General features: G+C 33.9%; 1 protein-coding gene across 1 annotated transcript in view; it reads left to right on the top strand.

Moving 5' to 3' along the window:
• Positions 1 to 1,107: 1,107 nt before the first annotated feature.
• LOC128163634 (integrin alpha-9-like) overlaps positions 1,108 to 14,606 on the top strand; it is a 56,265-nt gene continuing 42,766 nt past the window's right edge. Inside the window, exon 1 of the mRNA XM_052827263.1 lies at positions 1,108 to 1,316. Within this exon, the coding sequence (XP_052683223.1) occupies positions 1,159 to 1,316 (158 nt within the window). The 5' untranslated portion in view covers positions 1,108 to 1,158. The remainder of the gene's footprint in view (positions 1,317 to 14,606) is intronic.

Here is a 14,606-nt window from a genome sequence, read left to right as displayed (position 1 = left end):
AAGCTGGGTTTTTTCGACACTTAAATTGATGGGACACCACACTATATTGTGTAAATTTCTGATGTCCTGTGATGTTTGAAGAGACAGTACGGCGCATCTTATCAAAAAACCGACTTGAAAAAAATTTCCGATCGGGTTCGGTATTTTTGTACTACTCATGAAGCATAAACTTTCAAAAAATTACAAATTTCTTCATGAAATAAATCTAATTAAAGTATTAAAATTAATAATTATGTATAACCCATAGTCATATTTACATCGCAACGTGTTTCGGGGTTCAGCCTTCTATACTATTACGCATGCATATTTGCCGTAAACAAAACACATGCAGGGCTACCGAAGATTCTCCTGGACAGGCTTGTTGATACAAATGTGTCTTTTCTACTTCTTCCGGGTAATAATTGTTCAAAGGTTTTAAAATAACCACAATTTTTAATTTTGTAAGCATGTATTTGACGAATCAAGTCAAAACTGACTCAATTTGACAGCATTATATGCGCGCCAAAGCAATATCTTTAAAGCAATGTAAGCTGTATTTTTCAGCATACTTTTTATTTGTAGCATTAACATGATATCATCATTATGAAAATTTTCCAAGTAGAGCTAAAAAATTAAAACTTATCAATAAATTCTTTCAATGCATAAAAGGACTGGAATCGCTTTAAATTCAATCATTTGCGTTACCTTAAAACATGTACATTTTTCTACAATTCACCAATGCCTAATAAAATTTTAATATTACTTCATGTTTCCCGAAAAATAAATTTTTGAAATTTTATTAGAATGTGTAAAAGCTTTCAATAACATAAACAAAACAAGAGAATGTAAAGATTAAGTCGATAAAGCCAAGCAATAGTTTGAAATTTGCCTTCTTTCACGATCGCGCGCCAAAAAAATAAACCTGAGACCGTTTACAGTATGCAAATATGAACACACGTAATTAACATATAGTTTACTATCAAATACTAAGTGTTTATGTATAGAACTCTCTGAATCATACCAAAAATAGGAAGATAATGACCAGAAAATTTGATCCAATTAATAATAATTTAGAATTACTGAAATAATAATGTTCAATTGACATTTTCCTCGGCGGCGGCCGGTGCAGCAAAATGCCAAAGTTGAACACAAGCGAAACAAAGCACACAGTGAACTAGGATGGAGAGAGCATGGAGAATTCAATGCTTAGTGTTACTGCTGGATGTCTTTGTTAATTCTTTTCTTCTGGATTTACAAAACTTCACTGTGTACCGCGGACAGAACGGCAGTTTGTTCGGATACTCCGTCGCCTTGTTAAGGAACTCTAATGGAGATTGGTAAGAGACAGATATATACATGCACGGATCCAGAAAAAAATCCCGGGGGGGGGGGGGGTATTCGACGGTTATATAAGTTTGCTAGCGGGGAGGTCAGGGGCATATGTAAATTTTTGTTCATTTTATAATATAATTTAGAGAAATTTGAATTTTGCATGAAGAGGTTGGGTTCTTGACCTCCCTGACCCCCCCCCCCCTCTCTCTCTCTAGATCCGCGCATGGATATACATGTAGCTTCCTTGTTGGGCATAAAGTCAAGTCTTAATAATCTAAACATGAATCGAATTTTCATTTAGTCACTTGTGAAGGATTTCATGTAGGTTTTTTTTATTAATATATTTTCTGCCATAACTGTTGAAAGGGCATTAAAAGGTGATAAAGATATGTCGGACAAAAAACGTTTGTTGCATAATTTTTTTAAATACATGAGCGGATCCAGAGGGGTCGCGGATATTCAGAACTTCTGGAAAAAATGTCGGAATTATTAAATTTACGTGATAACGTAACCGATAATACGCATTGGGCCCCTCGGCAGTCATAAGTATCCCTCAGACCCCCCCCCCCCCCTCAACCCGGCCAGAAAAAAACCTCTGGTAGTGGAGATATCGTCATCAGAATTTCTGAATCCTCGTCCGATCAGGTGTACGAATTTTTGACGAATACCGTGAACACTTTACAGAACAAAACACACTTACATTGAGTCTGTGGGCGATCCGAGGACCCACGCCTGTGTATGACCCAATTATAACTATCATAATAACTAACAATTCGAGTTCCATCAGATTACAGTGACACAGTCTCTAATGGCTGACAAGTAAACACTGTTTTGATCATACAATTCAAAACAATGCCTCAAAGACAATCATTTAAAACATTTTTTATGTGCGAAAGTTCTCAACACCCTCCCCTCCCCTCCAACCCCAATACCCCTCCCCCGACCAAGGTAAAATTTGATCTTAACGGACGCATGTCAAGATTAATAACTTCAAGGCATTCGACTTTTTTAATAGGACTTAATTACCTTATCAATACAACATATTAACTTATATGTGTTATTCAGTGTGAAAATGAATTTTGTACCGTTATTTTATAATTCAATTATTCGCTGGTTGTAAAAAAAAACCAACATACACACACACACACACACACACACACACACACACACACACACACACACACACACACACACACACACATACTTGTATTATGTCGAAACTCACTACACCAGACTTTACACCTGAAATTGGCTACACCATGTTCTAGTTATGCTATTCAATATATATTTACATTTTTGTGTAAAATAGGGATTCTATTTACTATTCTGCTACTTGAAACAAGGAAAATCTAACTCTATAAGTTCATGATTTTACACCTTATAATCACTACATTAGGTCACATGACTCACTGTGATTACACACTGGAAATTCACTACAGTGTGTAAATCAACTCAATTTACCTGAAAGTCACTACATTTAATAATGTTGCCGATTGTGGATGCAAAAAAGAAAGGACAGGGGCGTAAAAGGCGCTGTATAACAACAACCCCCCCCCCCCCCCCATGTGGAGCAATACAGACGAACGATTTTCAATTTCAGTAAAAATATAATTATTTGGCTTATAAGCATTGTTTATAGTATGAATGTTATGGTGCGAGTCAAAAAAATGTTTTCATTCTGTAAACATGACAAATATGGGTTTCCAAATTAAGCTGCACGGTGTTTTATGCAAAAATATTGATCATATACTGTATGAACGGATTTTGACTCCATCCTAAAAGTGCTTTTAAAGGATAAGTTTTTGTAGAATAAGGGTGTTCGAATCTTAGCCGACTTTTTAAAAAAAAATTATGTTGTTTCGCACAAGACATTCTTTTAATATTAGATTTATTGAAAAAATATTTAATACGCTCTAGATAACGATAAAAAAAAATGCGTAATGTTCATGTTCTGTACACACAATGTCGCATAATAATAGCGCTAGCACAGATGTGAGACCATGATATTCATGTTCAGAAAATAAACTAATAAAACAAATAAGATAAGTACAAAGTATAAATATATATTTGTTAATTTGATAGAGAATGATGTTTTATACTATACATGTACTGATGTTCATTTTCAAAAGTAAATTTCTTTTTATATGACTGTATATATCCCATTTCAACATTCTTGGTGGGGGGATTTGTCGGGCATTGTACGCTCTTGTCCTTTAAAACAATAATCATCCATTACTGAACACAGAGAGAGAGAGAGAGAAAGAGAGAGAGAAAGAGAGAGAGAGAGAGAGAGAGAGAGAGAGAGACGCATAATTTCATTTTATTACATTTCAAATATTTTTTTTCTTTACATAGATAAATAAATCAACGTTATTTACACCTGTCAATTAAAATTAATATATTCAGATCAGACCTGGAGATTCATCACGTCCTGCTCATCAAAATACTATAATTTTGCTTGAACAAAATAGGAATGTTGTATATGTTTGCTATTTTTCAGTATAAAAACAACATCATTAAACAAAGGAGAGAGAGAGAGAGAGAGAGAGAGAGAGAGAGAGAGAGTTAAAACAGACAGGCAGGCAACAAGACAAAGAAAGATATGTATCATTATTAGACACACACCACAACAAGTCAATACACTTTTGATACTACATTGTTGACACACACAACATAGTCACTACATTGCTGTTACACACAGCAATGTCACTACATTGTTTTTTTTTTTTTTTTTTTTTTTTTTTTTATTGATATTAATTTCATTTGCACATACAATATATCATACAATATATATATACATGTAAGTATATTTAGCACAATTGAAAAGTCTGTTGACAAGATCAATTTCAACAAATTTAAGGGAGAGAAAATGAGGGACAGTAGGAAATGGAGAGTGGGGGGAGAGAGTGGGGGAATTATGAGGAAACATGTATCATGTCAAAAATATTTTATTAATAATTAGGCGTAATCAAAATATTTACTACCGAGTTGTTGTATTCAGACAAGGTATATATAAATCGTGCCTTATGTAAATATGTCAATGGTCAGGATCTACATGTACATGAGAAAAAGCCAGTCAGTCCATTGGTTTAAGAAATTATTGTATTTGCCTTGTTTTGTTGCAGTGTATTTAAGTGTAGTTATATGGGTTTTGAGATCAATCAGAAGTTCATGGATTGATAGGTTTTCCTGTAGACATCTTTTCCTGTATATGTAAGATTTGATTATAAGAAAAATTATACCCAAATAAATTGAATTAGGGGTTCCTAATATAAATGATTTTTCTTCTAATGTAATATGTAAACCTTTTCCGTCACATATTGATATAAAGTGGCTTAAAAGATTTTGGACATGTAAACAGTCCCAAAACAGATGCACGATAGTTTCTTCATTTCTTTGACATAAAGAACACAATTTTGTGTCGGTTTTACCTATTTTAAATAAAAATGAGTTTGTTGTCAAAATATACTGATTTATTCTAAATTGCAACCATTGCAATTTAGAATCCTTAGTGTATAAAAAAGGAAATGTGAAGATATTTTCCCACTGAAGGTCTAAAATTTCAAAAAACTTTCCCCATTTTACTTTTCCAAGAGGAGTAATTTTTTCTGTAGTAAGAATATTGTAGATATGTTTTGTTCCTTTTTTGTTGTTACAAAATGTTTTAATATTATGAGGAAGAAACGGTCTAGGTCTATTTGTTCCAATTTGAATTTTTGAGCTTGAGAGACTTGCTTTAATTGAATTTCTAATTGATGCATAATTCAGAAAATTTGTTTTTATCTTAAATTTTTTTTGTAAATCTTGTAAAGAATAAAAATTTCCATTTTCATCAAGCAAATCTGCTATGTATACTATGTTCTTATCAAACCAGTTTGTATAGAAAACTGTTTTATTTTCAATTTTGATTTTCGGGTTGTTCCAAATAGGCTGAGTAATAAATTCATCCCATGATTGAACTTCTAATTTTTCTTGAATTATTTGAAAGACAGTAAATGTATCTTTCCAGAAAGGATTTTTTATTTCCTTTTTAACAACATTAATATAGTCTGATCCACTTTCTAATATTTTTTCTATAGATACAGTTTTGCCAAGCAGCACTTTCCATTTTGTTTCTTGGGAATAGAGAATTCTTTTTATCCATGACGATTTTAATCCCAGATTGTAATTGTTAATATCAAGCATTTTTAAACCTCCATTAATATAGTCTTGCACTACTTGCTTTCTTTTAAGTTTATCTACTTTGGAATGCCATAAAAAATTAAAAAGAGTTTCATTCAGATTTTTCATGAAAGTATTTGATGGGGAGGGTAGAGAAATGAAGAGGTGATTTAATTGTGCAATAAGCAATGATTTTATAAGAGTTATTCTGCCAAGTGGAGTAAGTCGTCGTTTACTCCATTGATTGATGATATGCTTGATTTTTACTAATTTCTTGTCATAATTAAGTTTTGGTATATTTGTTAAGTCCACATCAAAATATATACCTAAAAGTTTAAAGGTGCTTGTCCATTGAAAGTTCATTTCCTCACATATTATATTAGAAGAGTATTTTTTACTACCAATCCAGACAAGTTGAGTTTTTGATATATTTATTTTGAGACCAGAAATTTGATAAAAGTTATTTAACTCTCTAATTGCTTCTCTGAGAGACCTCTCACTGCCATCTAATATAATAAGGGTATCGTCTGCATATTGTGATAACAAAAATTCTGAATTATCTATGTTAATACCATTTATACCTTTATTATTTTTTAATTTAATAGCTAGTACTTCAGCACATAGTAAAAAGATATATGATGAAATTGGATCACCCTGACGACAACCACGCTCTAATTTAAAAAAGTTGGATAAGTGACCTGCTTGTGATACAGAGGAGGAGGTGTTTTGTTGAAAAACTGATATCCATTTTCTGAGCGATGGACCAAAGTTAAAGAATTGAAGCGTTTTATCAATAAATTTCCATGAGACAGAGTCAAATGCCTTTTCAAAATCAATCATTAACAGTAATCCAGGAATGTCATTATTCTCAGTATATTACATTAAATCATAAACAAGACGAGTATTTTCACCTATATATCTTCCTGGAACAAAGCCATTTTGATCGGTACTGATAATTGAACTGATTATTGTTTTCATTCTTTGAGCAATGCAGCCTGACCCTATTTTATAAACTACATTTAATAAAGAGATTGGCCTCCAATTTTTCATGTAAAATTTACTTTTTCCATCTTTTGGTATGCAGGTGATTATACCCTGCTTTTGTGTAACAGATAACTCCCCTAGATTGTATCCGTGATTTATTGATCTAATAACAAAGTCTCCTAAGTATTTCCAAAAGACTTTAAAGAACTCTGTAGTGAAACCGTCACTTCCAGGACTCTTATTATTCGACATTTTTTTCAATACATGAGAGGCTTCATTATAAGTTATTTCACCTTCAAGGGTATTTCTTTGAGTATCGCTTAATTTAAAAATTTCAGAGTCTGATTCTAGAATCTCATTTAAAACATAGTCTTGAAGTTCACCCTTGTTTTGATATAGATTTCTATAATAATTTTCTATCTCTAACAGGATTTCCTTTTGTTCATTAATTTCTTCGGAACAATCTTCTTTTATTAATTTTGGGACAATTTTATTTACAAAATTTCTATTCTCAAGATTAAGAAAGTAACTTGTTGGTTTCTCTCCTTCACAGGTCCATTTAGCTCTTGATCTTACTAGACTTCCCATAAGTTTGTGATTTCTGATATTTTCTAATTCTTTCTTTTTAAAATTAATTGTTTGAATGTTTTCTTCATACTTTTCCTCCAACTGTTTTATTTGGTTTATTAAAAATTTCCCCTTTTCGTTATTTTTCTTTTTGGCATAGCTAGAATATGATATACATTTGCCCCTGATTTCCATTAATAGTGTTTCAAGAAAGAGCTGGTCATTGACAGTGAATTGAATTTCATCATTTGGAATTTTGTCAATAGATGCATTGTTATATACGGGTACTGCATAATTTTGTTTTATTTCTTGTATTTTTTTATTAACAACACTACATTGTTTATGTACACACAGCAATGTCACTACATTGTTGATACACACAGCATAGTCACTACATTACTGATACACACAACAATGTCACTACATTGTTTATGTACAAACAGCATAGTCACTTCATTACTGATACACACAGCAATGTCACTACATTACTGATACACCCAGCAATGTCACTACATTGTTTATGTACACACATCATAGTCACTACATTGTTGATACACACAAAAAAGTCACTACGTTGTTGACACACACTATAGTCACTACATTGTTGATGCACACAGCAAAGTCACTACATTGTTGATGCACACAGCAAAGTCACTACATTGTTGATACCGACATCAAGTCACAACACTGTTGATACATATTATAAAGAAAAAGTATTTACTTTAACTGCCTTTGTTGTGTGTGTTAAATGCTACACGCAGCTGATATAAACTTAATAAACTACCAACTTGTCCTACTTCTTAAAATAGCAAAAGTGTAATTAGTGTACTGAGAGCTTTAATCACGTCAGCAAATATTCCCATACATGAGCATACTCTTGATACACCTCAGTCCTGTTTTGGGCCAATCTTATGTATATCAATTTTTCAAGTTATACTCAATATGAATTTATTGTCAAAATTGCTGAGAACTATATATGCATGATAGTAAGTAAATTCCAGATAAGCAAGGCTTGACAGAATTTTGAACATTTCTTCGCGTATGCATGTTTTCTATATTGAAAATTATCATAGATATATTATAATAATATTAATCTATTATTTCCAATTTAACGTACATGTATATATCATTAAATACGAACGACTTAATCTAAATAAAACAGTGATTGATATTTTATTTTTCCAAGAAGCACTTTGAATGTTTTAGGAAAAAAAAATTCTATCCTTCTGACTATGCGGGGCCACTAGGCTATCTGCCCACTTTGCACCAGCTTTCTGTTCCATTATGCCTAGGGTGGGAATCGAACCCACATACATAGTCAAGAATTCATTATAAACAAGCAATGTAATAATATTCAATAATGTAAGAAAGAATAAATTAGAGTGCAAATATTATTAAAAAAAGATTAAAGGTTTATTTATGTGTGTTATTATACTGACTTTTAAACGTTAAAATGAAAATTATGGGTTTCCTAGCTCATTGGGGTGTAAATTTTTTATTAATCAAGATTTCCTATAACTAATGATTGTTATATCATTGTAATACTGTGATTAAGGAGGAATAAGGATGCAAACATTGATCCTAAAAGATTTACGAGTTTCATAACTGATTAACAATACTGATTTTGTAACTTTGAAATAAAAATTATGGGTTTTCTCATGGGGTCAAACTTCATAATTAAAGGATTTTTCTTTAATAAATGGTGACATTTCCTTTGCAGTAATGTAAGAGAGAATAAATTAGAGTGAAAATGTTGATAAAAAAAAGATTAAAGGTTTATTTGAGTGATTTACTATACTGACTTTTTAACGTTAAAATGAAAATTATGGGTTAACTTGTGGGGGTGTAAATTTTTTATTAATGAAGATTTCCTATAACTAATGATTGTTATATCATTGTAATACTGTCATTAAGGAGGAATAAGGATGCAAACATTGATCCTAAAAGATTTAGGAGTTTCATAAGTGATTAACTATACTGATTTTGTAACTTTGAAATGAAAATTATGGGTTTCCTCATGGGGGTCAAACTTCATAATTAAAGGATTCTTTTTTTTAATAAATGGTGACATTTCCTTTGCAATAATGTAAGAAAGAATAAAATTAGAGTGTAAATATTATTCAAAAAAGATTAAAGGTTTATTTAAGTGAGTAATTATACTGACATTTTAACTTTAAAATGAAAATTATGGGTTTCCTTGTGAGGTTGTAAATTTTTTATTAATGAAGATTTCTTATAACTAATGACTGTTATATTATTGTTATACTGTGATTAAGGAGGAATACGGATGCAAACATTGATCCTAAAAGATTTAGGAGTTTCATAACTGATTAACTATACTGATTTTGTAACTTTGAAATAAAAATTATGGGTTTCCTCATGGGGGTCAAACTTCATAATTAAAGGATTTTTTCTTTAAAAAATGGTGACATTTCGTTTGCAATAATGTAAGAAAGAATAAATTAGAGTGCAAATATTCATCAAAAAAGATTAAAGGTTTATTTGAGTGAGTTACTATACTGACTTTTTAACGTTAAAATGAAAATTATGGGTTTCCTAGCTCAATTGGGTGTAATTTTTTTATTAATGAAGATTTCCTATAACTAATGATTGTTATATCATTGTAATACTGTCGTTAAGGAGGAATAAGTATGTAAACATTGATCCTAAAAGATTTAGGAGTTTCATAACTGTTTAACTATACTGATTGTTAGTTTACTTAATATGCAATGACAAGAGAAGTAACTCTTGTTTATGTTTTACTTATCTCCCCCTAAGGGAGCTCTTCATCCTGTAAAGTTACTTTTAGTGAATGAGTTGAATAAAGCACATGGTCTAACAATGGTAGCAGAGCGTGGTTGAAAGAAAATTGGTGATTCCTAGTGTTAGAAACAGTGTAAGCGAGGTGTGACAATTAATTACTTGTTATTCAGAGTTTGATAAATGTGAAAAACAGTGGTGTTAGTGGACTGAGAAATGTCAACAAAAATCAACCCCCCTTTGTACAATCCTAAAATCAAAAGTTATGAACTCTTCAAGCAAGAACTTTTAGCATGGAAAGAGGTCACTGAGTTAGATAAAAAGAAACAAGGTGTTGCTATAGCATTGTCTCTTCCTGAAAATGATGAGTCCCAGATAAGAGAAAAAGTGTTTGATCAGCTGAATTTGGAGGATCTCAAAAAAGAGACAGGTTTGAAAACATTGATAGAATTTTTGGACAAACATTTGGCCAAAGATGATTTAGCAGATAGCTTAGAGAAATTTGAAGACTTTGAAGATTTTAAAAGGTCTGATGGACAATCTGTCAATGAATACATTTCCATTTTTGATGCTAAATACAGAAAAATTGAGAAGAAAAATATGAAATTACCTCCAGAGATTTTAGCATTCAAATTACTCAAAAGATCACAAATTAGCAAAGAAGAAAGAATGATTGTTTTGACAGGAATGAATTTTGAAAATAAAGAAACTCTGTATGAGGAAGCTAAGAAATCCCTTAAAAAATTCAAAGGTGAAACTTGTGAAGGACATTCTTCTTCTACACCAATGTCCATTAAACTTGAACCAGCATTCCTTGCAGAGAACGAAGATGCGCTGATGGCAGCTGGATATGCTAGAATGAGGAACAACAAATTTTATCGAGGAGGGGGAAGAAGTGAGCAGATGCGGGGCAGAGGATTTCAAAGTGGCCAAAGTCGAGGCTTTTATCGAGGTCAGCATGGGGGACAATCACGTGCAGGCAGTTCAGCAGTTAAAAAGAGTATGAATCCATCAGGACCAGATGGAAATGTGTTGACATGCAAGTCTTGCGGGTCATATAGACATCTGATGGCAGCATGTCCTCATAGTTGGGAAAATATGGCAAAAGTAAATGCATGTTCAACTGAAGAAGAAGAATTCGTACTGTTTACAGGTTACCAACCAAAGGAAATAAGACACCTGGGGATGGAAGCTAGAAATTGTGCAGTCCTAGACAGTGCCTGCAGTAGTACTGTGTGTGGTAGTGCATGGATCAACACATACATCGATTCACTCAATGATTTGGACAAAAATAGAGTTAAGAAAACTGAAGGCAGAAAAATGTTTAAGTTTGGAGGGGGGACTCGTCTGAAATCTGAAGGAGAATTTGCAATTCCAGCTCGTATAGCAGGGAAAGATGTGACCATAATAACTGATGTTGTTGATTCAGACATTCCGTTGCTGTTGTCAAGAACGGCTATGAAAACTGCTGGTGTGAAGTTGAACTTAGAGGATGACACAGCGGAGATTTTAGGGAAAACAATGAACCTTAATGTGACCTCTTCTGGACACTATTGTATTCCCATAGATAAAGCAGAAATGATACCTGTTGAGGAAGTTTGCTCAGTCAGGATTGATGATGTAGACCCAAAAAAGAGATACTCAACTCTGTTAAAACTGCACCGACAGTTTGCGCACCCACCAAAGAAACGATTAGTATCCCTCTTACAGGATGCGGGTGCTTGGCGAGACAACTTTGACGAGGATCTTGAAAAAATAGAAGAGAGATGTGATGTGTGCAAGACCTATGCAAGAACCCCTTCACGGCCTGTTGTGTCATTTCCAATGGCGACTTACTTTAATGAGAAGGTGGCCATGGATCTGAAGTACTGGAGAGGAAAGTGGATCTTACATTTGATTGACATGTGGTCCAGATACACAATTTCCATTTTTATCCAGAGGAAAAAGACAACTGATGTCATTGATAAAATCATGTCTCACTGGATAGGGATATTTGGTGTTATGGGTGCAATTATGACAGATAATGGAGGAGAATTTAACTCTGACGAAATGCGAGAAGTGGCATCAATTTTGAACGTCAAAGTGTGCACATCCGCAGGTGAAAGCCCATTTCAGAACGGCTTGTGTGAACGAGTGCACTCCGTAACGGATATGATGCTAACAAAATTGGAACAGGACTACAAAGATGTAAATGAGCAGAGCTTGTTGTGCTGGGCTAACATGGCAAGGTATGTATTACAGATGTGGAACGGCTTTAGTAGCCACCAGCTTGTGTTTGGATGGAACCCCAATCTACCCAACATTATGACAGACAAGTTACCAGCTTTAGAAGGCCGTACAGTGAGTGAGACTTTTGCTAAACATCTGAATTTACTGCACAGCACCAGACGAGCATACATAGAGGCAGAAGCTGATGAGAGAATCAGACGGGCATTACTGAACAAAGTGAGGGCAGCTGAACAATGTTATGAGAATGGAGATTTGGTGTACTACAAGCGTGAGGGTAGAGACAGATGGCTTGGACCTGGTAGAGTTGTGTTTCAGGATGGAAAAGTTGTTTTTGTTCGCCATGGGGGAGTTTTTGTTCGAGTGTCCCCTAACAGATTACAAAAAGCAACCGCAGGCTGTACTCAAGTAGAAGAGAAGATATCAGACACTGAAACTACAGGCACAAATAAAGAAAGAACACCACACCAAGGAAAAGCAAGTGAAAAGCAACTTAAAAAGTGTACAGTTTCTGAATACCTGTCAGAGAACAAAGAGGAACAGAAGTTACCTTTACCTCCTCAACGCAGTTTTGCACTAAAAACAAATGACAACATTCAGTATAAGATGGGATCGGAGGATGAAAATTGGATAAAGGCAACAATTCTTGGCAGAGCAGGCAAAGCTTCTGGTAATAACAGAAATTGGTATAATGTAAAAGATGTTGAGAGTGAAGAACAAAAGAGCATAGACCTAAGTAGGCTCCCTTGGGAAAGAATCAGCGATGAATGTGTTAATTCTACAACATGTGAAAATACAAGCTGTGACAATATATCCCTAGCTAAACAAAATGAACTAGAGAAGCTCAAAAACTTTGACACATACACTGAAGTTCTGGATGAAGGACAAAATAGACTATCTACAAGATGGGTTATCACTTCAAAAGAAGAACAAGTAAGAGCAAGACTTGTAGCACGTGGATTTGAGGAGGAATTTGATATTCCAAGAGACAGTCCGACAGTTGGAAAAGGGGGTCTTAAGATATTTTTGACAATAACAGCAAGTAAATTCTGGGATGTCAAAACCACAGACATTAAGTCAGCTTTTTTACAAGGAAAAAAACTTGATAGAGATGTTTATCTTCAACCTCCAAAGGAAAGTATCACTCCTGTAGGAATGATATGGAAGTTAAAACACTGTCTTTATGGACTGAAAGATGGTGCTAGACAGTTTTACTTAAGTGTTAAAGAAGAACTTGATAAACTCGGCTTTGAACAGTGTAGCGTAGACCCGGCTCTCTTCTGCTATAGAAAGGATGGAAGGCTTCATGGAATCATCTGCTCTCATCTTGATGATTTTCTCCATGCTGGGGACGAAATCTTTGAGGGGCAGATTTGCAGGTTTCGAGAGAGGTTTTCAGCAGGAAAAATTGCTGAATGCCAATTTCCATATATTGGTTTCTACGTTAAGCAAACTCAAGAAGGGATAGAACTGGATCACACTAGTTATATGGAGAAGTTACAAAGTATAGAGATTGATCCCCTGAGAGCATATCAGAAGGAAAGTCAGCTAAGCACTGAAGAACAGACTGCATACAGACAGATCATAGGCAGATCAATTGGGCAGTGCAGGGGTCAAGACCAGACCTTGCATTTGAAATGATAGACATGAGCACTAAGCTGAGAAGTGGAACCATGGCAGACTTAATTAGAGCAACGAAAACCATAAATAGGCTTAAAGACTTCAAAAGTATTCTGAGATTTCCAGCTTTAGATCTCACTTCAGTGAAGATAATGACATTTACCGATGCATCTCTAGGAAACCTGAATGATGGAGTGGGAAGTACTCAAGGAGTCATTATCTGGATTATGGATAGACAAGGGAAATGCTGTCCCCTTTTCTGGCAGGCTAAAAAGATAAGAAGAGTTGTCCGCTCCACGCTAGCAGCAGAGGCGCTTAGTCTACAAGAAGGACTGGAGGCAAGTTTTTACTATCGACACATGTTAGAGGAAATTTTAGGAGTCCCCAGCAAATCCATTGAAATTTATGCATTTATAGACAATAAGAGTGTGATAGAATCTGTGCATTCGACAAAACTGGTGGAGGACAGGAGACTTCGTATTTATATCGCTGCATTGACTGAAGCAGTTACTCAAGGAGATGTGAGGAAAATTCAGTGGTGTTCTGGACAAAAACAGCTCGCAAATTGCCTAACAAAAGCAGGAGCAAATGGTTTATGTGTTTTGAAGATTCTTCAGACAGGACGGATGTTGCCAGACTTTGTGTTTTAAATGGACAGAATTACTGTTATTCTTAAACCAGACACATTCTAATTAATTCTGAACTTTTGTCATTTTTAGTTTTGTTTACCTGTACATTATGCTCAAAAAAGAGAAAAGTATAATTAATGTTAGTTTACTTAATATGCAATGACAAGAGAAGTAACTCTTGTTTATGTTTTACTTATCTCCCCCTAAGGGAGCTCTTCATCCTGTAAAGTTACTTTTAGTGAATGAGTTGAATAAAGCACATGGTCTAACACTGATTTTGTAACTTTGAAATGAAAATTATGGGTTTCCTCATGGGTGTCAAACATCATAATTGTAGGATTTTTTTAA

Source organism: Crassostrea angulata, chromosome 9 (genome assembly GCF_025612915.1).
Source record: "Crassostrea angulata isolate pt1a10 chromosome 9, ASM2561291v2, whole genome shotgun sequence".
Taxonomy (NCBI): Eukaryota; Metazoa; Mollusca; class Bivalvia; order Ostreida; family Ostreidae; genus Magallana; species Magallana angulata.
The sequence above is the reverse complement of the archived record's forward strand: the minus strand, read 5'-3'. Positions and strand labels throughout refer to the sequence as shown.